The sequence below is a fragment of the Cloeon dipterum genome, chromosome 1, assembly GCF_949628265.1.
Source record: "Cloeon dipterum chromosome 1, ieCloDipt1.1, whole genome shotgun sequence".
NCBI classification, from domain to species: domain Eukaryota; kingdom Metazoa; phylum Arthropoda; class Insecta; order Ephemeroptera; family Baetidae; genus Cloeon; species Cloeon dipterum.
The window spans coordinates 23,175,205-23,199,802 of NC_088786.1; the positions used below are offsets into that span (position 1 = coordinate 23,175,205).

The window sequence follows — 24,598 nt, forward strand, 5'->3', positions numbered from 1 at the left end:
TTTTTATTTATTGAAATAATCATTTTGGGGTGTAAGCAGCACATCAGTTTTGGGATTGAGTGATAAAAAGCCTAAAAAAACATCTACTAAAGTGTGCTAAAAATAAATGTGGAATATACAATAATTAATGAAATCAAAAATGGATGAAATAGTTTTCTGTAAGCAAATATTTTATGTGGAGTTGGTACAGGTACACATCATGTTTAATTAGTTGGGCAAACTATAGCTCCTGTGGTGCAGTGCCCGCATAAATGAAATTGCCACCGGCCGACGTGACAAATCGGAGGCCACGTGCGTCCGCGAGTTTGTGCGCGGTTCTGTGCGAGAAGCCCGCATGCTCATAACTATTGATTCCCCGTCGAGGTGATTGTGAAACGCGACTGTGGTCTGCTATAATGGCACTTGTGGAACGGCGTTTTTAATTCATATCGGTGCTTAAATTTGTACCTTGAGTGCAGCCGGGTCGGCGAAATGCAGTTGTAGAGGCGCCAACAGCTTTTCGGCAAGGTGAGCTTGAGCTGATGCAAAGGGGGCGCCGGGAGCGCCGACGGACCCTCGCAGCGCTTACAATAACAAACGGGAAAATTGCAAAATCCACCAATTTCATATAATGAAATTCCGAATTTCCAGGCATAAATTATGGCGAGTCCCGATTCGTACGAAATGTCCAATCGGAGGGGCTTCAGGCAACGACCTTACACAGCCCCGATGGCCACCTACTCCTTCGATTCGGAAAACTCGACGGCAAATAACACGCCGAGACCCTCAATCTACACGATAAGCCGAAATGTGGTCATGGACGACAGAATGTGAGACTCCTTTTGAAGGAAACGACGATGAGCTAAATTAATTTTCCAGATGGCAAGGGGGCAGCTCATTGTCAGAGCCTGCCGACGCTTTGGGAAGGAGGAGGTACGTTATACCGAGAGGGGTTGCAAGACTGGTCAGAAATCTCTCAGGGAGGAGAAGAAGGGAGCCCGTGCCACTTCGTCCAAGGTCTGCACCATTTAGCATTGGTCAGGAAAATTTAACTTTACAAATATTGTGATGATAATATAATTTGCTCATTTTAACGCGCAGCTTCTCAAGAGCCATCAGCAAACACAGTACGTTTGGCGAGGCTCTCGGTGGAAAAACTGCAGCCAAAGAAGGCAGCACCGAACCTTTCGACGAAAGTCGCCCCTAGCCAGAGCACCGACCTGATCAACAGCATTGCCAAGTCGACCATATCACTAGACGACCCGACCATGATGAGCAACACAGGCTATTGCTGGAAGAGAAATATAGATCCTCAAAGTGCGAAAATCGACCTTGCAAGGGCAAATTAATTTTTTTCCTATATCCAGGTCACTCCTACATTGGTTGGCTAAGTCTAGTGGCGCTGGCCTGTCTCTACAACTGTTGGGTCATCCCCCTGCGGTGCTTCTTTCCATATCAAACACCAGAAAACACCCCCATCTGGCTGACTGTCGATTTTTGCGCAGATATAATCTATGTGATCGACATGGCGTTAATTCAGCCGAGGGTCATGTTCATTAGTCAGGGCTTGTGGGTCAACGACCGCAGCCAAATGAGGAGGAACTACCTCACAAAAATTGAATTCAAGGTTAACAACAAGTTACAACAGTTTTCTGCTTGGACAAATTATTCATTTTGTTAATTTCAGATGGACATTATGTCACTGATTCCGTTGGAATTGCTTTACTTTTGGCTTGGGACTGACAAACCCTACCTGAGAGTGCCTAGAATTTTAAAAGTAAGCAATTTATTCGCACTGCATCAAAATTGTAGCGAAATTTTGTAGATTCATGCGTTTTACGAATTCTTCTCTCGACTGGAATCGGTTTTGGCGTCGCCCCATTTGGTCAGGGTGGCCAGGACGGTGCTCAACATGCTCTACATGGTGCACCTGAACGCTTGTGCCTACTATGCCTTCTCGGACTGGGAGGGTCTCGGTTCAAACCGCTGGACGATCGCCGATACAGGAAATGTGTAAGAAATTCGCATTATTGTAAGATTTAACGAAGTTTGAAGGTGACCCAACCGCAGGTACGTTCGCGCCTTTTACTTTGCAACAAAGACGGCAACTTCGATAGGAAAGAACCCTAAACCAGAAAATGAAAAAGAGTACGTATTTATGACGATTAGCTGGTTGATGGGAGTGTTCGTGTTTGCTCTGCTGATCGGGCAAGTGAGGGACATAATAGCAACAGCAACCAGAGGAGAGACGGAGTACCGAAGACTGCTGGACCAGATGCTGCAGTACATGCAAAGGTTAAATCTACCTCATGACCTCCAGGTCAAGGTAAAACTGTGGCTCACCTACACCTGGCAGCAGCAGAAAACTTTAAGTAAGCCCCATGATTGTTTGTCACAAAGAAATAATAATAATATAAATCGCGTAGACGAAAGTGCAATTTTGGAATCACTCCCGCCGAAAATGAAGACGGATCTGGCACTCGAGGTGCACATTTCCACGTTGCAAAAGGTGCAACTTTTTAGTGACTGTGACGCCGCCCTGATTAGAGATTTGGTGCTTAAGCTGAGATCCGTGGTTTACCTCCCTGGAGATTACGTCTGTAGAAAGGTGACGGAATGAGAACAATCAAGTGGAAAAATCTAATGATTGAATTTAAAGGGGGAAGTTGGAAAAGAGATGTACATTGTGAAAACGGGGGTGATCCAAGTGGTTGCGGACAATGAAGAGGTCCTTGCAACATTGAAAGAAGGTTCCGTGTTTGGCGAGATAAGTTTGCTTAGCTTGGCTGGAGGAAATAGGAGAACAGCGGACGTGCGGTAATCTATTAATTATTTTCATCGTTGTAATTTTTAAAATTCAAAATTACCAGCTCTCATGGTTACTCGAACTTATTTGTTCTGAGCAAGGCAGATTTGAACGAAGCCATTCAACACTATCCTGAGGCTCAGGAAATTTTAAGGAAGAAAGCCGAGTAAGATTTAAAAAATCGAATTGTGCAACAAGTTTCAAATGTTAATTCTAGGGGATTGGTTGCTCAGAACGCGGAGCGAGAGCGACAAAAAGAGCTACAAGGTTCAAGCGCAAGTGGCATAGGAGGAAATTCTTCTTTAAATTCATCTAGAACTGGGGAATCAAAATTCTTCATTCAACCACTCACTCCTAGTCACAAGTCAGCCATAACCTTGCAGAAGGAAAAATGAAAACAACGTGCCTGGCTTTTCAATAAGAGAGACCGAGTTTGTGATTCAGACGAACGAAAGAAGATATTTATTATGGACAGTTACACCTACTTTATAATTCATGCAGACGCCTTTTGAAGCAATTTCTGTTGCTGCAGCTTGAAGTTCAACTTGGCTCTTGTCCTGGACATGGCCTCTCTCTCCTCAGCTATCAGCCGACAAAGGTTGTCTCGTTGTTGCTTTAATGGGGACCATGGTTAGAAAATTTATGTCCAAAGCACAATAATGCGCCTTTTGAGAGACCCAGTTGCGTTTTAGTACAATTCATTTTCAGTTAACATATTATGGTTTCAAACTTAATTTGATGACTTTAATTCCTGACAAGATTTTGGGTTAATCAAAAGGCGAATTGGTTGACATACTAGACATTGGTCATTTCAAGGTGTTAATCATTCCAAAATTGAAATGTTCCAATTAAAAATTAAAAAAATGCTTTAAACAGTGTTTGATATTCTATGATGGATTGTTAACATCAAAGATTATTATTTTAACATGATTGTTACTATCAAAATATAAAGCACTAATGTTTAGATTTTTAATAAATAAAATGGTGCAAACCTGCAACGCTTGGTTTTGCTGCAGCAACTCCTCCAGACTATCCATGTCGTTGCTATCACCCGTTTTCCTCGGCTTCACCCAACCATCCTCGATTTTCTTTGCCATATCCTGCTTTATTCTATCAACCTCGCTTCTCTCCTTTTCTATCCTCTCCATCAAGCTGTCAACAAGATTTTCTAACTGCTCCTGAATGCACCTCTGCTCTCGTGTTTCCTCATCTTCGTCAGGAATAACAGGCGAAGGAGTTGTCTCCCTTGGAACCTCATGCACGATCGCAGACACATTGATTGTTTCAGTTACTGTTGGAAACAGAACGAACATTGAAATTGATCAATGTATGTTAAGTAACGAGATTTAAAACAAGCTTGTTTTGCTAAATTAAAAATTATATTTTTAAGGAGAAAAATTAAATCCTGATCCTGAACGCCAATATGTAGCAAATAAAGAGAATCCCAAACCTGTGGTTGGACTACTGCTGTCCTCTTGAGTGGTTTGAGATTTTGAACTGATATCATTCGAGATTTCTGTTGCAATGTCAGCATCTTCAGCTTCTCTTGTCTCTACTTGCTCTGCCTTTTCCTCGGCATCATCTTTATTGACCTGGATCAAACACTATCAGTTAAAATCTCGGTCGCTCATTTAAACACTCACGTCTGCCTTTTCTGCAATCGCTGTGGGTACTGATGTTGCAGTTGCTGACTCCTCTTGCTTTAGAGAAAAATCCATTTTCTCATCATCAGAAGCCCTTGGTTCTGAAGGTTTCTGAAGCAATCTCAGTCTCCTCTAAAATCCAGTTATTATTAACCGCACAATCCAAGATTGAACAAACAAACTTTTAGCTGAGTAACGATTCTCTGGGCATCCCACATTTGCTCCTCTCTCCGCGAGCCAGTCAGTCCAGCATTCATTTCCTCATGGACTTGAGCCAAGACCGACTCAAGCTTTCTCAGTTCGTCATTACAGCCATTAATTGTGTTAGGAATATTAGGCGTTGGACCGCTAAGAGGAGGAATGTACCTAAAATTTAGTGTTAGAAAATTCATTCAAAGAAATATTGAATTTTTCTTACTTGTGGAGATGCATACTTGGGAACAATGTGGCTGAGTAGCAGATCAGAGCAGAAAGTATTTTAGGCGACGTTTGCAGCAGCGGCGCAAAAGTGGAGCATACGCCTTGCAGTCCGCCACACTTGTTGAGTTTTTCATTTGCAACCAAGTGCTTGCAATGAAACACCATCCAGGCCAGGAGCTCCCTATAAAGCCAATTTTAGTTGCTACCCTTTAATGTTAGAAAAGATTTACTTATTCGTGGGCGGCGTCTTTTGAATTAGCGCTTCCAGGCCATCGCCCTTTTTAGCAGCAGCTTCTTCAAATTCAGCAGCGAGATTCGATGGAATGATGGCTTCAGGAAGTTCCCTGAGTAGATTTCATTAGCAAAGTGTAAATTTTTAATAGTAAATGTCAAACGTTAAAAATTTAATTTATTGATTGTGAGTACAGTAAATAAAATTGGAATTTATTATCTTGTTACTACTTTGCTTACTAGGACAAGAAAAAAAATTATTTTCATCTTCCATAGTTTCATATCATATAAATTATAATGCCAAAGAAAATTTTTTAAAAAGAAAAGCCGTAACATTTCTGCATTTTGTTTTGTGGCACTTTTGTGTCAGACATTTAGGAAAAATGATGAAATTTTCCAAGAGTATAATTATTCTAGATCATTCGATTAGTCTCGCTGAGTAGATTCCAAATACGTCAGGTTTGATTTTTTTAATCCAATCACTTTTCAAGAAATTATGGCAATTTAAAATTTTGTTAAGCGTGGATTTAGCAAACTATTAAAAACGAGAGCTTTGTACTCCTTTGGAAATTGTCACCTTTTATCAAACAATATTGAATTGTAGAGAAAATAACCATATTTTTTAGGATTAATGGTTGTATTTTTCTTGTTAGGTGTATTTTACTAACATACTATCTATGGGTATAAAATTATATAATTTATAGTAAATAATAATATAATAAACGGAAAACCTACTATGATCATAGCACTGCGTCATGATTAAATTAGGAAAGAAAAAAAGATGTTCTAACATTTTGTTGTACAAGTGATAAATTGAATTGGATTTGTCAATGGCTTTTACCTCAGAAATAGCTTTAGAAGTCCCGCTACCGTGACTGGGTCGGTGTCAGTGAAACTGACTGCTACTCTGTTGTTGTAGTTTTTGCGCAAGATCTGCGCTTTTGACTTGTTCCCAGAAGATTTGTAAATCCCGTCCACGGTGAGGCCACATTCCTCGACAAAGTCTATGCAGTTCCTCACGACCAGTGGCAATTTGACGCCATCGTGACACCGACTTCGAGCAACAGCAGTCTCCAGAGGCACTCCAAATATAGGTGGTTCATCTGTGGTTTTTACAACAAATTAACAAGCGTAATGAATTTGGTTTCAGCATTTCTGTACCTGGAATCTCTATTGACTCCTCAGAGTGCTTTGACTTGAGCTTTTTCTCCTTTAGCCCTTTGAGTTTAGAGGATTTGTGAGCCTCCTTCTCCAATTTCTTCTTTTCCTTTTGCTCCTTTTCTTTAAGGTTCTCCACATCCCGACTGCCATCCTTTTCTCTTGACTTCTCCCGCTTTTCCTTCTTGCTAGGAAACTTAAAAGCCTTTTTCTTAGATTTTGAAGGACTCCTAACACAAATAATAATAACAGCATTGCACTTTTCGCACGCAAACAAGACTCACTTCATTTCCGAATCAGCCTCATCAGGGGAGCTTTCACCCTCAAGAGCGGCATAGCCTCTGTCCTTTTTTGAATCCTTTTTGTCCTTAGATCTCAGAAGACTGTCTCGTTTATGTTTGTCGTGAGAATCGTCACTGACTGCAATAGAATACATGTATGTAATTCAACAACTTAAGAGACACTCTATCGCAAAAATTACAGTCACTCTCGCTTTTCTTGCCTCCAGATTCCGAGGCAAACAATCCTGGAAACTCTTTGGCCACGTCAGGGCTCTCAAACTCCATGACGCTGACTAAAATCAAATTGTAATGAAAAATTGATTAGTATGAACAACGCCTCATGTCAATGACGGAAAAATGATGTGTCAATGGGTTGAAACAGTAAATAAATTAAAACAATCTCCGTTAAATATTTTTTCTGCGCACTGCGGGAAATTATGATAATACATAATATATCCACTTAATAAAATAGTAATACACACATCTTTGATTAATATTTATAAGGAAATAGATATATATACAACAAAGTTGTATATACAACAATGTATATCCTATATATACAACAATGTTGTATACCTACAACAATGAATAACCTATATATACAACAATGTTGTATACCTACAACAACGGTATATCCTATATATACAACAATGTTGTATACCTACAACAACGGTATATCCTATATATACAACAATTGTTGTATACCTACAACAACGGTATATCCTATATATACAACAATTGTTGTATACCTACAACAACGGTATGTCCTATACCTACAACAATAGCAATCTGGCAACATCGCAGAATGGGCGGCAACGACAAGCACTGAAAAGCCCGTGGACGACACCGACTGCCGGCGCCGGCTCACGGTCGTCGCCGCCATCTTGCCAAGCGGAGAGCGGAGCGCGGACCGGAGCGGAACTGTGAAAATTCCGGAAAACGAAGCCACGAGCACCAGAAAACAGGAAATGCTAGTGGTAAGCGAACAAAGAAAGCGGTCGCCAACTTTGCAAATCACACAGGAAGATTCGCCGTATTGTTCACAGGGACAAACGACCTGGGGACGACCCTGCGCGTCCAAGTCTGAACGGTGCCGATTCCCGCGTGGCATGGACACGACCCGAGGAAGGAAGGATTTGGCCTTGTTGAGGTGAGTTTTAGCAGTGAAATTAGCACTGTGGGCTAATAATAAACCTGCCTTGTCTAGGTTGAGCAGCAGGCCCAGCAAATGTCGTCCGCAGTGGCGACGAAATGCAAAACAGGACACCTGGACGGTGCCGATTTTTGTTCGGTCGAGGAAGGAAGGGTTAGGCCTTGTTGAGGTGAGATTTAGCAGTGAAATTAGCACTGTGGGCTAATAATAAACCTGCCTTGTCTAGGTTGAGCAGCAGGCCCAGCAAATGTCGTCCGCAGTGGCGTTCAAATGCAAAACAGGACACCTGGACGGTGCAGATTTTTGTGCGGTCGAGGAAGGAAGGGTTAGGCCTTGTTGAGGTGAGTATTTTAGCAGTGAAATTAGCACTGTGGGCTAATAATAAACCTGCCTTGTCTAGGTTGAGCAGCAGGCCCAGCAAATGTCGTCCGCAGTGGCGTTCAAATGCAAAACATGACACCTGGACGGTGCAGATTTTTGTGCGGTCGAGGAAGGAAGGGTTAGGCCTTGTTGAGGTGAGTATTTTAGCAGTGAAATTAGCACTGTGGGCTAATAATAAACCTGCCTTGTCTAGGTTGAGCAGCAGGCCCAGCAAATGTCGTCCGCAGTGGCGACGAAATGCAAAACAGGACACCTGGATGGTGCCGATTTTTTTTCGGTCGAGGAAGGAAGATTTTTGTGCGGTCGAGGAAGGAAGGGTTAGGCCTTGTTGAGGTGAGTATTTTAGCAGTGAAATTAGCACTGTGGGCTAATAATAAACCTGCCTTGTCTAGGTTGAGCAGCAGGCCCAGCAAATGTCGTCCGCAGTGGCGTTCAAATGCAAAACATGACACCTGGACGGTGCAGATTTTTGTGCGGTCGAGGAAGGAAGGGTTAGGCCTTGTTGAGGTGAGTATTTTAGCAGTGAAATTAGCACTGTGGGCTAATAATAAACCTGCCTTGTCTAGGTTGAGCAGCAGGCCCAGCAAATGTCGTCCGCAGTGGCGTTCAAATGCAAAACATGACACCTGGACGGTGCAGATTTTTGTTCGGTCGAGGAAGGAAGGGTTAGGCCTTGTTGAGGTGAGTATTTTAGCAGTGAAATTAGCACTGTGGGCTAATAATAAACCTGCCTTGTCTAGGTTGAGCAGCAGGCCCAGCAAATGTCGTCCGCAGTGGCGTTCAAATGCAAAACATGACACCTGGACGGTGCAGATTTTTGTGCGGTCGAGGAAGGAAGGGTTAGGCCTTGTTGAGGTGAGTATTTTAGCAGTGAAATTAGCACTGTGGGCTAATAATAAACCTGCCTTGTCTAGGTTGAGCAGCAGGCCCAGCAAATGTCGTCCGCAGTGGCGTTCAAATGCAAAACATGACACCTGGACGGTGCAGATTTTTGTGCGGTCGAGGAAGGAAGGGTTAGGCCTTGTTGAGGTGAGTATTTTAGCAGTGAAATTAGCACTGTGGGCTAATAATAAACCTGCCTTGTCTAGGTTGAGCAGCAGGCCCAGCAAATGTCGTCCGCAGTGGCGACGAAATGCAAAACAGGACACCTGGATGGTGCCGATTTTTTTTCGGTCGAGGAAGGAAGATTTTTGTGCGGTCGAGGAAGGAAGGGTTAGGCCTTGTTGAGGTGAGTATTTTAGCAGTGAAATTAGCACTGTGGGCTAATAATAAACCTGCCTTGTCTAGGTTGAGCAGCAGGCCCAGCAAATGTCGTCCGCAGTGGCGACGAAATGCAAAACAGGTCACCTGGACGGTGCCGATTTTTGTTCGGTCGAGGAAGGAAGGGTTAGGTCTTGTTGAGGTGAGTTTTAACAGTGAAATTAGCACTGGGCTGATTTGGATCTGTATTTTGGGCCATTATTTCTCGATTTTCTTTGGTGGAACTTGATTTTCTATTCATAATAATCATACATAAACAGATTGCATATAATATGTATGGCGGAGACACAATTCTGGGCCAGTCCACACTTCTGGGCCACTTCCATAAGAAAAGCATTGATTTTATGGATTTTATTGTTGTGACCCACGTGATTTTAAATTGAACCAATTGGTTCAAAGTTTTTTGGTTCAAAGGGGGACAAAAATTGAACCAAATCCTTAATGCAATGATTTCAAATAAAGAACCAATTGGTTTAATGAATAAATTTTCAAAATTTTAAATATATTTTAAATTTAGATGCAATTTGCACTTTTCGCACCTAAGGATGAATAGACTGATTAAGTCTTGTAATTTAATTGGCTGAAAACACATAACTTAATTAGTTCTTACCTGGATTCGAACCTTGTGATTTGTGAGCACATCCTCTACCCTCTGCACCACTCGCGTAACGGTATATGTTTTAAAAATTTGACGTATATATATCAAATAGGAAAAAACCGTGGAAGATGCGCCTGCTTTTAGTGACTAATCAGCCATTATGTGAGAAAACGTCCTGATTTAACTTATATTCTACTCTCATTGGGCCAGTTGCAACATTAAATATACCTACAAAAACTTATTAATAAAGATTTCCGGGGTTATGTACCAATAAAATTTTCAAATTTTTATAAAAGGTTTGTTTTTTGGCATTTGGTTATTTGCAAGAAATTAAAAAATGATTGCACACACCATTTGATGTTGGCAAATAATGAGTTAATAAACTGAAAAAAATTGAGAAATTTTTAATTTTGTGGTACTGAAACATATGAAGTTTTTGGTTCTCTGAATGAAAACAGCAATGTAGCAAAATTATACATTCCACCCCATCAATACTTAAAATGTTATTCTATATTGAAACCTAAAAAATATGAACCAAATTCCCTGTTTTCTTGTGCATAGTGATTGTTTAATTAATGAAAGGAGTTAAAATTTAATCGGATCATAACATAATTTTTAAGATGTTCATATGGAAAAAATCCAAAGTTTTTATTCGTTTTTTCCTAAATATTAACCAAAATATTTACATTATTCTGAGTCAAAAATACATACGAATGCTTGAAGTTTTGATTCTTTGTTGCAAATTATTGAACCAATAGATACTCTTAAACAAACTTTGCTTCTATTTTTTAGAAATAAAGAACCAAAACTCTGTTACAGACATGATTTGATTCTTTATTTTAAAAAATTGAACCAAAACTTCTGTATGTTGCTTCATTAAAACAAAAAATGGAACCAACTTGGTTCATTGATTTGATTTTGAACCAAAATTGGTTCTATTAATAGGATAATTGCATCAATTGGTTCAAAAAAGTGCAATCTTTGAACCAAATGACCAAAATTGAACCAATTGGTTCAATTTAAAATCACGTGGGGCCCCATCAACAATGAAAACAATGCTATTTAAATGGAAGTGGCCCAGAAGTGTGGAATGGCCCAGAATTGTGTCTCCGCCATATGTAAAATATTATCAAAATGCAAACAGAGAATGTATACATGCAAATATATGTACCATAACTTTTAGCGCATTAAAACCTGCCTTGTCTAGGTTGAGCAGCAGGCCCAGCAAATGTCGTCCGCAGTGGCGTTCAAATGCAAAACAGGACACCTGGACGGTGCCGATTTTTGTGCGGTCGAGGAAGGAAGGGTTAGGCCTTGTTGAGGTGAGTTTTAGCAGTGAAATTAGCAATTCATTTATTAAGGAAATTTATATATAAGGTCAAATTCAAGTACATTAGAATTTTGGTAATATATCACGCAAGACGTGGGAAAGGAGTGTTTGATAGGAGTCTTGTGTACTTACTTGTTGATGTTACGAACACACAAAAGATGAGGAGATAGTTTGTTTGGAGAAATTTTCGGCACTGCATGTGTGAGTGCCTTCGTCAGCTCGCGTAGGTAGAATGAGATGAGAGCGGTGATGATGTAGGAGTACACACGTTATGGTCAGGGTTTGTGGAGGGGGGAAGGGTAGTTGGTGGAGGTGGTTGTGTGATATATTGCTTGATCTTAAAATTTCTATTTTTTACTTTTTATTTACATGGTTAAGTCTTGCTCTGAATTTATTTAAATGTATCTATTTATGCCAGGGACGGTTTGAGATTGGAAATCGTAAATAAAGGCCTGTTCTAATCTACGTAGGTCGCCGGGGGTTGATTTTTTTGGGAGTGATCTAATTATTTTTACTGTGAAACATTTTTCTAATTCTCTTTTATTGTGAGAGAGCGCATGTTCAGCTACCGGAACATCTGCTTCACGCCGTACCGTTTGTCTGTGGCCATTCATTCGTGATCTCAGGGTATTTATTGTTTTGCCAATATAATGGGCGTCGCAAAATTTGCATTGAAGGAAGCAAACTAATTTTTCAGTTGTGCAGGTGTTATGGCCTGAAATAAGGTAATTTTTGCCTGTGTTTGGGGCTGTCACAGACTTTGCTGGTTTGTGGATTTGGCATGTTTTACACGGCGGGCCTCTTGTGGCTTGGGTTTTGAATTGTTTGCAAGGGTATGAGCCTTGTGGGCCTTTTGGTGGCGCCGGGTTTAGATTTTCCGTTGTGGGTTTTTTGCAATAATGTTTGCTAAATTGGCGCTCCTTGAGAATGCGAGAGTCGCTGGCTCTTTAAAGATATCTTTTGTGACTTTTGACGAAGTAAGGATGTTGGAGGCTAAATTTATTACTTTGCGCATTTTTTCTAAGCTGGGTTGATAAGGGAGTACTAGCGGAGGTATGGTATTTTCCCTATTATTTTTAGATTTTTTGTGATATATCGTTCTTTTAATTTGCTTTTTAATTAATGACTCGTCATAACCTTGTTTTTTGAAAGCATCTGAGATCCTTGTTTTATATTTTTCAAATCCTTCTTCTGTCGTGCATATTCTTTTTCCTTCCTTTACCAAAATTCTAATGTATTTGAATTTGACCTTATATATCAATTTCCTTAATATATGAATTTATATTTCCAAAATGGATAATATTTTCATGAAAAATATTGCAATAAGCACTGGGCTAATAATAAACCTGCCTTGTCTAGGTTGAGCAGCAGGCCAGGTGAATGCCGTCCGCAGTGGCGATTAAGATTCAGTGCAAGTAACCATGGATATGGAGGGAGCTGTCATAATCTCCTTGGACTTGATTGGATATCCATGGTAATTAAAATTTCAGAGTTGCATTGACAGCAGCAATTAAAAGTATTGGTATATGGAAGCATTTATAATGCAATTTAATTAACATTGTTTCCATTAATAAATATTGAGGATTTTTTAAAACATTTCCGTAATATGCGATATTAATGGAAGTGAATATATTTTCTATCAATAATATGCGACTGAATGGCAATGAGAGTGTGACCTTCAAAGACACAAGAGTAACTGGTAGAACTGCGATGTTAAGAATTTGCATTTAATCATCATAGTCAAAAATTAATTCACATTTTATTTGGAAAAGGATTTTGTTTAAAATAAATTGTAGATCTGCTTGTTTTATGAATGAAAACTAATGTTCGCGGCGAGTATCTACCAGTATTTTTAAATTTTTAAGAATTAAACGCTGAGTGTTAATGAATGGAAATTTTATTAAATTTTGCTTTTATTGACAAGTATTTGTAATAAATAATTGTTTACAATCAAATGTGAACCTATTGAACTGACACACATGAACAGAAATTCATATTGTTTTACATGTTCACAACTTGCTCTCTAATGTCAATCATTTACTTGCGAATCTTCACAAGTTGAACTAGCACTGTCTGAGTCATTTAGGCCAAACTCTTTGATTGGCGTCTGCCTGATAGTGACTGTTGCACTCAAATTTTTGTCACCACATAGACCACATTTCCAGTTGGCAATTTCCTTGAATGATAAATTCAGGTCACCCTCAATTTCTGCTCTAGGGTGTCCAATACACCTTGGATGTAGCCAATTTTCACAAACAGGACACTGCATTGTGCGTTTGTCAAACGATTGGGGCATTTTGCAAATGCAGTAGAGGGGGACAGTAATGACTTCTCGGACAGAAGTTGTGTTCTTGGGACCAGGCTTTGCCTTCGAAGGGAAAGCAATCAGTTTGTCAGTCACAAGTAAATAGGCCAAATGGCGCTTCATCAAATTTGTTACAAAATGCTTGTTGGGATCAACATGGCCATACATAGCAATCTCTGTTGCATTTGCAATAGCAAACAGTCCACAATTGTTAGCATCCTTCTTTTGATATTGACAGACCATCTTGTTAATTTTCAACTCATTTAAGTCACAATCTTTGGCGATATGAGCAAACTGAATTTCTGTAGAATCTGCAATTGGCCTATTTCGCTTTGAATCGTAGTAGAAAAATTCCTTTCCATCAAACCTAACGGTAATCCAATGCGCAAGGGTGTGCAAAATCTGCACGTATTCTTTTTTAAGACAAGCTTGGTAACAGTCTACTTGCAATTGCACCAGTGCAGGTGACTGAAGTCCTTGATATTTTTCTTCTTTGTCCAGCTTCTCAATAAACATGGCCACAAAGTCATCAGGCACCTCAATGTTGTTGTCGAAAAATTCTTCAATCAGTTTCACACTAAAAGGTGTTTTTTCCATGAGTAGCTCCTTCAGTTTTTCTATAATATTAAGAAATTTTGCAAATTTCATTAACGTAACTCATTTGATCATTATATATGCTTCATAATATAATTGCAAATTGTAATTTTTTTACAATATACCATCATCATTTCCAGCTGGATTCTTGCTCTGCGCGTGCTTCTTCAGCTTGTCCCGGTGCTCGTTACTTGTCCCTTTTGGTCGACCACGGACCTTTGGTTTTAGTGGAAAACCAATCTTCTGCTGAGAAGTGATGTTTCTCAAAAACTCTGATGCTGGAAGAAGTGAGTTATAATTAGTATGCTCATAATTTATTAATCATGATTTTTGTACCTGAAGTAATTCTGATTGTATCAAATCCAGGCTCAGTTGCAATATCTCTGCTCTTACTTGCCTCATTTCTGCCTGCATTGTTCTCTGAAATCGAATACATTGTTTTGGTGAAAAATTTACATTTGTCTTACACACATACCACCTTCTGATTGCTTGCTGTCCAAGCCAGAATTGATTCCAGTGCTGAGAGCTGAAATCTCAGCCTGGCTTATCTGTTGTAAACCATACTCGCTGATTTCATCTGAACGCAGAAAAAAGAAAAATTAATAATTTCATACTTTACAATCATCTCAGTACCACTCAGTTTGCTCTGCTCCTGCCTCTCTCTCTGAGAAAGAGCAATGTCTTCTATTTGTGAAATTTGTCTCAGCGCCTCGTCATCGAGAGCTACGGGAGATAGTTTTTATCAACATTATACAAGATATTGTTGCTGTAAACTAAAAATACCATCATCCTGTTCAACAGCATCAACCTCTGCTTTCTCACTTTTGGTAACGCTTGTTGTTGCATTTATCATTTCATCAGATTCATCTTGTAACATTGATTGTTAGTGGATAAAATACTCTTAGGGAACGGAGTTTTTACCTATTGTAAGATCAATTTCTATCACTTTTTTAGGCGTGCTGCTAATTAGTGGTGGTCCAGCTTTGGCCTCTTTCACATCATCGCTCTTCTCATAAACCTCGACTTCCCCAGAGCTATCTTTCTCATTCTCTAAATCCTTGCCAGCGTCTTGACCCCTAGAGCCAAATTCCTCAATTGCAGATTCTTCTTCATGAGCCACTGCAATTTCCACCGAGCCATCTTTATCCTCCTCGAAATCCTTGCCTGCCTCTTGCCCAGCAGATTCAACTTCTGACACTTCAACCAGCGCCAATCCGTCTTCCGCAGAGCCAATTTCCCGACCCTGTGACTCCTCAGCTTGCACAGAATAGTTTGCCTGTGCCTCAACATTATTTCCATCATCTTCGCAAGAGACAGAGCAGACTTCTTCAACGTCAAAAACTCCTACGTCTTCCACTGGACGCAACACATTCGCATTTCTGCCAGCTATAAATGTGAATTAATGTAAATTTCTAGTACAAATCATATTATTATGTAAAATTACAATTTTTTCCAGCTACAAAGAAAGCTCCTTCAGTGTCAATTAATTGCTTAATCTGCTGCAGGTTCAATAGACTATCGTCAAATTGCTTTGTGCCAAGGTGTGATGCAGAATCAGCAATTTGCTTGCAGATGGCCAGAGCTCTGTTGTATTTTTGTTCTCGGCTCTGTGCTTTGGTAGCCCTTCTCGGAATTTGCACTAGCTGACTCTGAAATACATTTTAATTAAAAATACTAAACCAAAGTTCAATATTGTACCACATACCTCATCATTTGTTTCAGAAGGAGGCAGCTGCTGCTCACAAGTTTGGTATTGAATGGTCCAGCGCATTGGGATTTCCACAGCATCGATCATGGGAAGCCCAATTTCCTTCCTCAGAGCCATGATGTGGTAGCAAGGTAATTTAATGCCCTTATAGAAAGGGCATTGACAGTTTAGCTCTGTAGTTTTGTAAGTAGTGAAGTATTCCCTCTTGCACAAAGGCACATATTTTTCTTGCTTTTCGAGCAGAGTGATGCAGTACTCGGTATAATCTTTGAGAGCTTTTCGTGCCTCCGAGACCTCTGCTCCCTGTTGTGGCCTGTATGTGCTAACCTTTGTTGTGTAGCAGTGCTTCTTGTATTCAAGGCTTACGGTTTTGTCATATTGGAGCATGATGAGCTTTTTGATAGTAAACACTAGGGATCCATTCCGTTTAAGAACCATGGATAAGGCTTTATTGTGCGATTCACAATGATTTGTCGTCCGGATTCCGAAGTTCTCTGACATGGACCTGCCAAAAGCAGTCCACATTTCTTTGCAACTGTGCCAATTCTTGTCATAGTAGGCCCTGAACTTCTGTTTGCTATCCGGAATCAGTTGGCACAGTTTGTTGTAGAGTTCCATGTATACAGCTTCTGTTCGTGCTTCGAACATTAGTTTCTCGACAATGGCCTGAATTTCTTCTTTGACTTCTGGTGGTGCTGCTGTTCTAGCTTCATTTCGCAAGTGCTTGCTGCTATGGAACAGACAGTAGTCAACTTGAGCATGTGGGAAAACAGCTTGAATGGCTGCGAATTCTGACATGTCCTTATCGATAAAGACAGTCTTAAGCTCCCCAGTGTAATTCTTGTGTGCTTCTTGCAGTGCTTGCAGGGCAGATGTCACTGTTGAAGCCCTCTCGTCAGCCAAAACACTATAACCAACCACTCTCCCTGCTCTATTTCCATCGACCACCATGAAGCATGTGATTGGTAACCGATATGCATTTTTGTTGTAGGTTGAATCAAACAGGAGCAGCTCTGGAAATTTTGCGTAATTCTTCTTCATCTCTGAGGTTGCGATGAAAAGACATGAGAAGTTGCCCTCCGGACCAGTGATGATTGTGTATGATCCTAATTACAAACATAATATGCAATGGTAAGCTCAATTTAGCTGACATTTTCATAAACACTGGATACCTTCAGAGTCCTTTTCAAACAAATCCCTCATAGTTTCTGCTGCAAGCATCAATTCCCTCTCATGTGGCTCAAAATTTGCATATTTTTCGGTTTCTTCCCTCTTCTTCCTTTGTCTGTGATAAAAAGATGAATATAAACCTGTTTCAAGTAAATTCTAAATTTGTTTATTTTTTTTCAGGCAATCTATTGGCATGATATGGTTCAGGACTTGGGGTCTAAAGGATTGAGAAAGCCTGGTGTCAGATAAGTGAAACATAACAAGTTGATAAATGTGTACTTTGTGAGCTCCTATTTTTTCAGATTCCGGATGGTGGATCTCCATTGGCAAAAAAATAAGCTGGTATGCGAATGTCATAAATAATATTCAAACCCTCTGAAACGAGAACTAAAGGTGCATGGAGACAAGATAATACCTAATGAAATCAAAATGTGCTGTCATCGAGAGTTCACTACTTGAGAGACTCGATTTTAATCATATAACCATCTTTAGAATATTTACATGTGAAAGTATACCATTTTATAATCAATAGAAAATTTTGTAGCCAGATTTTTATGTGTTATATTGATATATTACTTCTCATTGTCCAGATCCTTGGGTAGGACTGCTTTCCCCGTCTCCTTCATGATAACCTCTCTTATCTTGGTTGGATTCACTCCAAGGTCGTCAAGCTGCTGCAGACGCTCCTTCTCTGTGTTGTTCAATCTACGCTGCTTAGGGTATTGTGCAAAATCAGCCGGACATGGTTTGTGCACCTTTTCATGTACGTCTGTGGTCACGTGACAGTCGTAGATGTATAGCATTTCATTACGAGTGCCCACCTTGAAATAGGCACCACAGCCAAGTTTGTAGGATCTGAAAAATTATTGTTCCTTATAACAATGTAGCTAATGATATGCAATATTGAAAGAAAAAATTTGGATAATATGTATTGCATACAAAAATCAAAATAATATGTGCTTAGCATTAAGGATATGTGAAGTTTTTGTATTAATGTATTACAAATAATCACAATTTTCAAATTAAGGGCACATTGTAGTGCAAATTATTCTCATGTTTCCAATTGCTCAAAATCCCTCATAACTGAATGCACATGTTGGAAAATATGTAATGTATATTTACTTCTGATTGGGGCGCTGCCCTGTCGAACGACCATCAACGGGATCTCCATAATGGATACATGCATATTTGGCAGATCTAATGACCAATTTGTTCTTCTTTGTCTCCAATTTGGCCCTGGCCGCTGCATCAACCACCTTGTCAGAGATTTTTATGTAGTTGCTGCTTAGGCATGTATACACAATGAAGGTTTCTTGTTCCAATGCCTTAATTGCCTCTGAAAGATCACTAAAACTTTTGAAGGTCTTGCCATTTGTGATTGACAGTGTTTGTGCCATTTTACAAAACCGCTTGAATCACAGATCACATACAGACTAAAGAGCAGGAGCACAAGCAAAGAGTACCCAGAGCTGCAGATCTAATTGAATTTGAGCAGTGTTGAAACATGTTCTGTTTGCCTGCTGTTCCCCCTCTTACACTCTCAAAGTTCCATTCCCTGATTGCAAGTGAAGATGCAATAATAATACTGTGCTGTCACCTCTTTTTGTTTGGAGAATGATGTTTATGTATTTGTAGCCAATCTAGCTGCCGCAGATTCACAAAAAAGTTATTGTAAAAAATTGTATTAATAAAACACTGATTGTGTTTTCCCATCGACACCAGAACATTTATTATGAATTTCATAAACATTGGAGTTCTCTGCTACTTACATGTACAGTCGATTCCATGATGCTAAGATTTACAGTGCAAGCGATATACATCTTGACGTATGAAATCTTAAATACGGGAATGGATATAATCACAACCTCTGGCGGCTTTACCTCCTGAATTTCCTGGCTAAACCAGGACCCCCAGCCAACAAAGGGGTGGTCCGAACCGAGGGATTAATAAAATTAAGTGGGTACAAAATTTTGACTTCCAATCAGGGCCCCCAGCAATGAAAATCCACTTGTGTACTCTACAAACACGTCTGAGAGTCAAGATATCGAAGTGGTCAAAAATGAGTAATAAGTATTTATATTCCATTTCTCGGACTATGGGTAGTTCAAAATGTGTATAAGATCTTGGGTGTGATGAAAAATTCAAAGCAGGAATTCATCAGCGGGAGATAAAATTTATTGATAATGGTTCCAATGCAAGTTATAAAATTTGACTGCCTGTGTAACAATAATGCAAATCATAGTAGGTACCGTTAAATTTAAGAGAATTGAATTACAGGTTTGCTTATGTAACAATAAATTCCAGGTATAGCAAAATATGTAATGCTACACTGAAAAACTTTTAAGAGCTGTCGTAGCTCTTAAAAATACTTGTCACAGGACGAAATCTCGTGCGGTCGTAGCTCTGTTTAAGGCCAATGCTCGCTCTTCAGAACAGCAGCCGCAGCTCGTCCTAAGTGCTGTAACAGCAGGAACAGAATAATTTTTGCAAATTCCAATTTCACTGCTTCTTTCTACACATTCCTCAAATTGATGGTTCAAGTGATTGACAGTCATCCGTGAAAAATGTTTACTCACCACTCATTTTAGCATAAATCTAATGGATCACCCAATCCAAAATCCACCTCTAATTCAACCAACGTCCAGTGCACCCATCATCCATAATATAATAAAAATTTTTACAGTAAACTAGGTACAATTGAATTCACGGTAACTGTAATTTAATTATATTTTCTCCAAAAAACTGACATACCCCCCCTTTACCAATATTTTGGATTGGGAGATCATAAGATTCATGCTAAAATGAATGGCGAATAAACATTTGCAAGGATGACTGTCAATTTGAGGTATGTGTAGAAAGAAGCATTATTAGCCCACAGTGCTAATTTCACTGCTAAAACTCACCTCAACAAGGCCTAACCCTTCCTTCCTCGACCGCACAAAAATCGGCACCGTCCAGGTGTCCTGTTTTGCATTTGAACGCCACTGCGGACGACATTTGCTGGGCCTGCTGCTCAACCTAGACAAGGCAGGTTTTAATGCGCTAAAAGTTATGGTACATATATTTGCATGTATACATTCTCTGTTTGCATTTTGATAATATTTTACATATGGCGGAGACACAATTCTGGGCCATTCCACACTTCTGGGCCACTTCCATTTAAATAGCATTGTTTTCATTGTTGATGGGGCCCCACGTGATTTTAAATTGAACCAATTGGTTAAATTTTGGTCATTTGGTTCAAAGATTGCACTTTTTTGAACCAATTGATGCAATTATCCTATTAATAGAACCAATTTTGGTTCAAAATCAAATCAATGAACCAAGTTGGTTCAATTTTTTGTTTTAATGAAGCAACATACAGAAGTTTTGGTTCAATTTTTTAAAATAAAGAATCAAATCATGTCTGTAACAGAGTTTTGGTTCTTTATTTCTAAAAAATAGAAGCAAAGTTTGTTTAAGAGTATCTATTGGTTCAATAATTTGCAACAAAGAATCAAAACTTCAAGCATTCGTATGTATTTTTGACTCAGAATAATGTAAATATTTTGGTTAATATTTAGGAAAAAACGAATAAAAACTTTGGATTTTTTCCATATGAACATCTTAAAAATTATGTTATGATCCGATTAAATTTTAACTCCTTTCATTAATTAAACAATCACTATGCACAAGAAAACAGGGAATTTGGTTCATATTTTTTAGGTTTCAATATAGAATAACATTTTAAGTATTGATGGGGTGGAATGTATAATTTTGCTACATTGCTGTTTTCATTCAGAGAACCAAAAACTTCATATGTTTCAGTACCACAAAATTAAAAATTTCTCAATTTTTTTCAGTTTATTAACTCATTATTTGCCAACATCAAATGGTGTGTGCAATCATTTTTTAATTTCTTGCAAATAACCAAATGCCAAAAAACAAACCTTTTATAAAAATTTGAAAATTTTATTGGTACATAACCCCGGAAATCTTTATTAATAAGTTTTTGTAGGTATATTTAATGTTGCAACTGGCCCAATGAGAGTAGAATATAAGTTAAATCAGGACGTTTTCTCACATAATGGCTGATTAGTCACTAAAAGCAGGCGCATCTTCCACGGTTTTTTCCTATTTGATATATATACGTCAAATTTTTAAAACATATACCGTTACGCGAGTGGTGCAGAGGGTAGAGGATGTGCTCACAAATCACAAGGTTCGAATCCAGGTAAGAACTAATTAAGTTATGTGTTTTCAGCCAATTAAATTACAAGACTTAATCAGTCTATTCATCCTTAGGTGCGAAAAGTGCAAATTGCATCTAAATTTAAAATATATTTAAAATTTTGAAAATTTATTCATTAAACCAATTGGTTCTTTATTTGAAATCATTGCATTAAGGATTTGGTTCAATTTTTGTCCCCCTTTGAACCAAAAAACTTTGAACCAATTGGTTCAATTTAAAATCACGTGGGTCACAACAATAAAATCCATAAAATCAATGCTTTTCTTATGGAAGTGGCCCAGAAGTGTGGACTGGCCCAGAATTGTGTCTCCGCCATACATATTATATGCAATCTGTTTATGTATTATTATTATGAATAGAAAATCAAGTTCCACCAAAGAAAATCGAGAAATAATGGCCCAAAATACAGATCCAAATCAGCCCAGTGCTAATTTCACTGTTAAAACTCACCTCAACAAGACCTAACCCTTCCTTCCTCGACCGAACAAAAATCGGCACCATCCAGGTGTCCTGTTTTGCATTTGAACGCCACTGCGGACGACATTTGCTGGGCCTGCTGCTCAACCTAGACAAGGCAGGTTTATTATTAGCCCACAGTGCTAATTTCACTGCTAAAATACTCACCTCAACAAGGCCTAACCCTTCCTTCCTCGACCGCACAAAAATCTGCACCGTCCAGGTGTCATGTTTTGCATTTGAACGCCACTGCGGACGACATTTGCTGGGCCTGCTGCTCAACCTAGACAAGGCAGGTTTATTATTAGCCCACAGTGCTAATTTCACTGCTAGAATACTCACCTCAACAAGGCCTAACCCTTCCTTCCTCGACCGCACAAAAATCTGCACCGTCCAGGTGTCATGTTTTGCATTTGAACGCCACTGCGGACGACATTTGCTGGGCCTGCTGCTCAACCTAGACAAGGCAGGTTTATTATTAGCCCACAGTGCTAATTTCACTGCTAAAATACTCACCTCAACAAGGCCTAACCCTTCCTTCCTCGACCGCACAAAAATCTTCCTTCCTCGACCGAACAAAAATCGGCACCATCCAGGTGTCCTGTTTTGCATTTGAACGCCACTGCGGACGACATTTGCTGGGCCTGCTGCTCAACCTAGACAAGGCAGGTTTATTATTAGCCCACAGTGCTAATTTCACTGCTAAAATACTCACCTCAACAAGGCCTAACCCTTCCTTCCTCGACCGCACAAAAATCTGCACCGTCCAGGTGTCATGTTTTGCATTTGAACGCCACTGCGGACGACATTTGCTGGGCCTGCTGCTCAACCTAGACAAGGCAGGTTTATTATTAGCCCACAGTGCTAATTTCACTGCTAAAATACTCACCTCAACAAGGCCTAACCCTTCCTTCCTCGACCGCACAAAAATCTTCCTTCCTCGACCGAACAAAAATCGGCACCATCCAGGTGTCCTGTTTTGCATTTGAACGCCACTGCGGACGACATTTGCTGGGCCTGCTGCTCAACCTAGACAAGGCAGGTTTATTATTAGCCCACAGTGCTAATTTCACTGCTAAAATACTCACCTCAACAAGGCCAAATCCTTCCTTCCTCGACCGCACAAAAATCTGCACCGTCCAGGTGTCCTGTTTTGCATTTGAACGCCACTGCGGACGACATTTGCTGGGCCTGCTGCTCAACCTAGACAAGGCAGGTTTATTATTAGCCCACAGTGCTAATTTCACTGCTAAAATACTCACCTCAACAAGGCCTAACCCTTCCTTCCTCGACCGCACAAAAATCTGCACCGTCCAGGTGTCATGTTTTGCATTTGAACGCCACTGCGGACGACATTTGCTGGGCCTGCTGCTCAACCTAGACAAGGCAGGTTTATTATTAGCCCACAGTGCTAATTTCACTGCTAAAATACTCACCTCAACAAGGCCTAACCCTTCCTTCCTCGACCGCACAAAAATCTTCCTTCCTCGACCGAACAAAAATCGGCACCATCCAGGTGTCCTGTTTTGCATTTCGTCGCCACTGCGGACGACATTTGCTGGGCCTGCTGCTCAACCTAGACAAGGCAGGTTTATTATTAGCCCACAGTGCTAATTTCACTGCTAAATCTCACCTCAACAAGGCCTAACCCTTCCTTCCTCGACCGAACAAAAATCGGCACCGTCCAGGTGTCCTGTTTTGCATTTCGTCGCCACTGCGGACGACATTTGCTGGGCCTGCTGCTCAACCTAGACAAGGCAGGTTTATTATTAGCCCACAGTGCTAATTTCACTGCTAAAACTCACCTCAACAAGGCCAAATCCTTCCTTCCTCGGGTCGTGTCCATGCCACGCGGGAATCGGCACCGTCCAGACTTGGACGCGCAGGGTCGTCCCCAGGTCGTTTGTCCCTGTGAACAATACGGCGAATCTTCCTGTGTGATTTGCAAAGTTGGCGACCGCTTTCTTTGTTCGCTTACCACTAGCATTTCCTGTTTTCTGGTGCTCGTGGCTTCGTTTTCCGGAATTTTCACAGTTCCGCTCCGGTCCGCGCTCCGCTCTCCGCTTGGCAAGATGGCGGCGACGACCGTGAGCCGGCGCCGGCAGTCGGTGTCGTCCACGGGCTTTTCAGTGCTTGTCGTTGCCGCCCATTCTGCGATGTTGCCAGATTGCTATTGTTGTAGGTATAGGACATACCGTTGTTGTAGGTATACAACAATTGTTGTATATATAGGATATACCGTTGTTGTAGGTATACAACAATTGTTGTATATATAGGATATACCGTTGTTGTAGGTATACAACATTGTTGTATATATAGGATATACCGTTGTTGTAGGTATACAACATTGTTGTATATATAGGTTATTCATTGTTGTATATACAACTTTGTTGTATATATATCTATACCCTATTTATAAACCTGACATCTGGCAGCTTCCCTCTGGTCCGTCACAATCATAAAGGTAATAAAAGCTGAACCTCAGCTCTAAAGTCAATGCGTAACAAAATAGCTAGAAACGAATAATAAAACTAGAATTTTCGACTTTGTTTATGAAGCGGCAGAGAGGCACACCCACTTTCCAGACTGCTTCTGCTGCCATCTCCGAAGGAAGGCGATTACGGTCTCTTGTATGTTATGCAACACGCGACGCAACGATGTGTGACAAGTTGCATACCTAACACCTAACTCGCAAGCTGTTGCAAAATTTATTCTCATACATTGTATTTTACTTTTGATTATTATTTTCGGCAAAATACATAGAGCTATTTCTTACTCTTGCTTCGAATAACTATAATTAAAAAACTGTAGTTATTATCAATTAATCATGAATTTCCCCTAAATCCATTTTGCAAATAAAATAGGGGTTTTAGTTTTTATAGGTCTCAAGATCG

The 24,598-nt window shown here is 39.9% G+C and overlaps 4 protein-coding genes and 1 long non-coding RNA gene across 11 annotated transcripts; 2 read left to right on the top strand and 3 right to left on the bottom strand.

The window, feature by feature from the left end:
• The first annotated feature begins 187 nt into the window (after positions 1-187).
• CngB (Cyclic nucleotide-gated ion channel subunit B) lies at positions 188-3,783 on the top strand. The gene is made up of 12 exons (XM_065480848.1): positions 188-507; positions 631-809; positions 859-1,016; positions 1,081-1,296; positions 1,347-1,606; positions 1,667-1,756; positions 1,805-1,992; positions 2,050-2,351; positions 2,406-2,587; positions 2,639-2,796; positions 2,850-2,951; positions 3,003-3,783. The coding sequence occupies exons 2-12, from the start codon at positions 640-642 to the stop codon at positions 3,178-3,180; spliced, it is 2,004 nt and encodes a 667-aa protein (XP_065336920.1). The 5' UTR covers positions 188-507; positions 631-639; the 3' UTR covers positions 3,181-3,783.
• Rlip (Ral interacting protein) lies at positions 3,218-24,255 on the bottom strand. The gene is made up of 13 exons (XM_065480856.1): positions 24,115-24,255; positions 7,001-7,012; positions 6,719-6,811; positions 6,522-6,657; positions 6,241-6,467; positions 5,921-6,182; positions 5,079-5,192; positions 4,847-5,029; positions 4,611-4,794; positions 4,429-4,560; positions 4,236-4,377; positions 3,778-4,076; positions 3,218-3,398 (listed from the first exon to the last, which is right to left on the bottom strand). Exons 3-13 carry the CDS (start codon positions 6,801-6,803, stop codon positions 3,279-3,281), a joined length of 1,884 nt encoding a protein of 627 aa, XP_065336928.1. The 5' UTR covers positions 6,804-6,811; positions 7,001-7,012; positions 24,115-24,255; the 3' UTR covers positions 3,218-3,278.
• Positions 7,093-18,733, top strand: LOC135937682 (uncharacterized). Of its 7 annotated transcripts, XR_010574533.1 has the most exons (9): positions 7,094-7,495; positions 7,565-7,668; positions 7,726-8,385; positions 8,445-8,733; positions 12,600-12,714; positions 14,280-14,426; positions 15,862-15,978; positions 16,839-16,978; positions 17,198-18,733. It is a non-coding gene; the product is annotated as an uncharacterized LOC135937682 (long non-coding RNA). The 7 variants fall into 7 exon arrangements; XR_010574530.1 differs by having other exon boundaries at positions 7,093-7,495; positions 7,726-8,733; XR_010574529.1 differs by lacking the exons at positions 7,094-7,495; positions 7,565-7,668; positions 7,726-8,385; positions 8,445-8,733 and adding an exon at positions 9,321-11,232 and having other exon boundaries at positions 17,198-17,359; positions 17,411-17,526; positions 17,608-18,733.
• Positions 14,447-15,849, bottom strand: LOC135934681 (uncharacterized). The gene is made up of 7 exons (XM_065476600.1): positions 15,838-15,849; positions 15,584-15,788; positions 15,061-15,525; positions 14,923-15,006; positions 14,773-14,862; positions 14,615-14,716; positions 14,447-14,559 (listed from the first exon to the last, which is right to left on the bottom strand). The coding sequence occupies exons 1-7, from the start codon at positions 15,847-15,849 to the stop codon at positions 14,447-14,449; spliced, it is 1,071 nt and encodes a 356-aa protein (XP_065332672.1).
• LOC135937677 (uncharacterized) lies at positions 19,171-24,108 on the bottom strand. The gene is made up of 7 exons (XM_065480863.1): positions 23,683-24,108; positions 23,510-23,637; positions 22,793-22,907; positions 22,594-22,733; positions 22,221-22,534; positions 19,921-21,813; positions 19,171-19,475 (listed from the first exon to the last, which is right to left on the bottom strand). Exons 1-4 carry the CDS (start codon positions 23,689-23,691, stop codon positions 22,605-22,607), a joined length of 381 nt encoding a protein of 126 aa, XP_065336935.1. The 5' UTR covers positions 23,692-24,108; the 3' UTR covers positions 19,171-19,475; positions 19,921-21,813; positions 22,221-22,534; positions 22,594-22,604.
• Positions 24,256-24,598: the final 343 nt, after the last annotated feature.

What these genes read in the sequence shown, in the direction of transcription:
- CngB (XM_065480848.1), top strand. Translation starts at nt 640, where the DNA reads ATGGCGAGTCCCGATTCGTACGAAATGTCCAATCGGAGGGGCTTCAGG. An exon ending in AGGAGAACAGCGGACGTGCG is followed by an intron (nt 2,797 to 2,849) that starts GTAATCTATTAA and finishes CAAAATTACCAG; the next exon opens with CTCTCATGGTTACTCGAACT. An exon ending in ATTTTAAGGAAGAAAGCCGA is followed by an intron (nt 2,952 to 3,002) that starts GTAAGATTTAAA and finishes TGTTAATTCTAG; the next exon opens with GGGATTGGTTGCTCAGAACG.
- Rlip (XM_065480856.1), bottom strand. Translation starts at nt 6,803, where the DNA reads ATGGAGTTTGAGAGCCCTGACGTGGCCAAAGAGTTTCCAGGATTGTTT. An exon ending in CAAGAAAAGCGAGAGTGACT is followed by an intron (nt 6,658 to 6,718) that starts GTAATTTTTGCG and finishes ATTCTATTGCAG; the next exon opens with TCAGTGACGATTCTCACGAC. An exon ending in CAGCAGTAGTCCAACCACAG is followed by an intron (nt 4,077 to 4,235) that starts GTTTGGGATTCT and finishes TGTTTCCAACAG; the next exon opens with TAACTGAAACAATCAATGTG.
- LOC135934681 (XM_065476600.1), bottom strand. An exon ending in CTTTGTAGCTGGAAAAAATT is followed by an intron (nt 15,526 to 15,583) that starts GTAATTTTACAT and finishes TCACATTTATAG; the next exon opens with CTGGCAGAAATGCGAATGTG. An exon ending in AGAAATTGATCTTACAATAG is followed by an intron (nt 15,007 to 15,060) that starts GTAAAAACTCCG and finishes CAATGTTACAAG; the next exon opens with ATGAATCTGATGAAATGATA.
- LOC135937677 (XM_065480863.1), bottom strand. An exon ending in AAGGATTTGGCCTTGTTGAG is followed by an intron (nt 22,908 to 23,509) that starts GTGAGTTTTAGC and finishes TGCCTTGTCTAG; the next exon opens with GTTGAGCAGCAGGCCCAGCA. An exon ending in AAGGATTTGGCCTTGTTGAG is followed by an intron (nt 22,734 to 22,792) that starts GTGAGTATTTTA and finishes TGCCTTGTCTAG; the next exon opens with GTTGAGCAGCAGGCCCAGCA.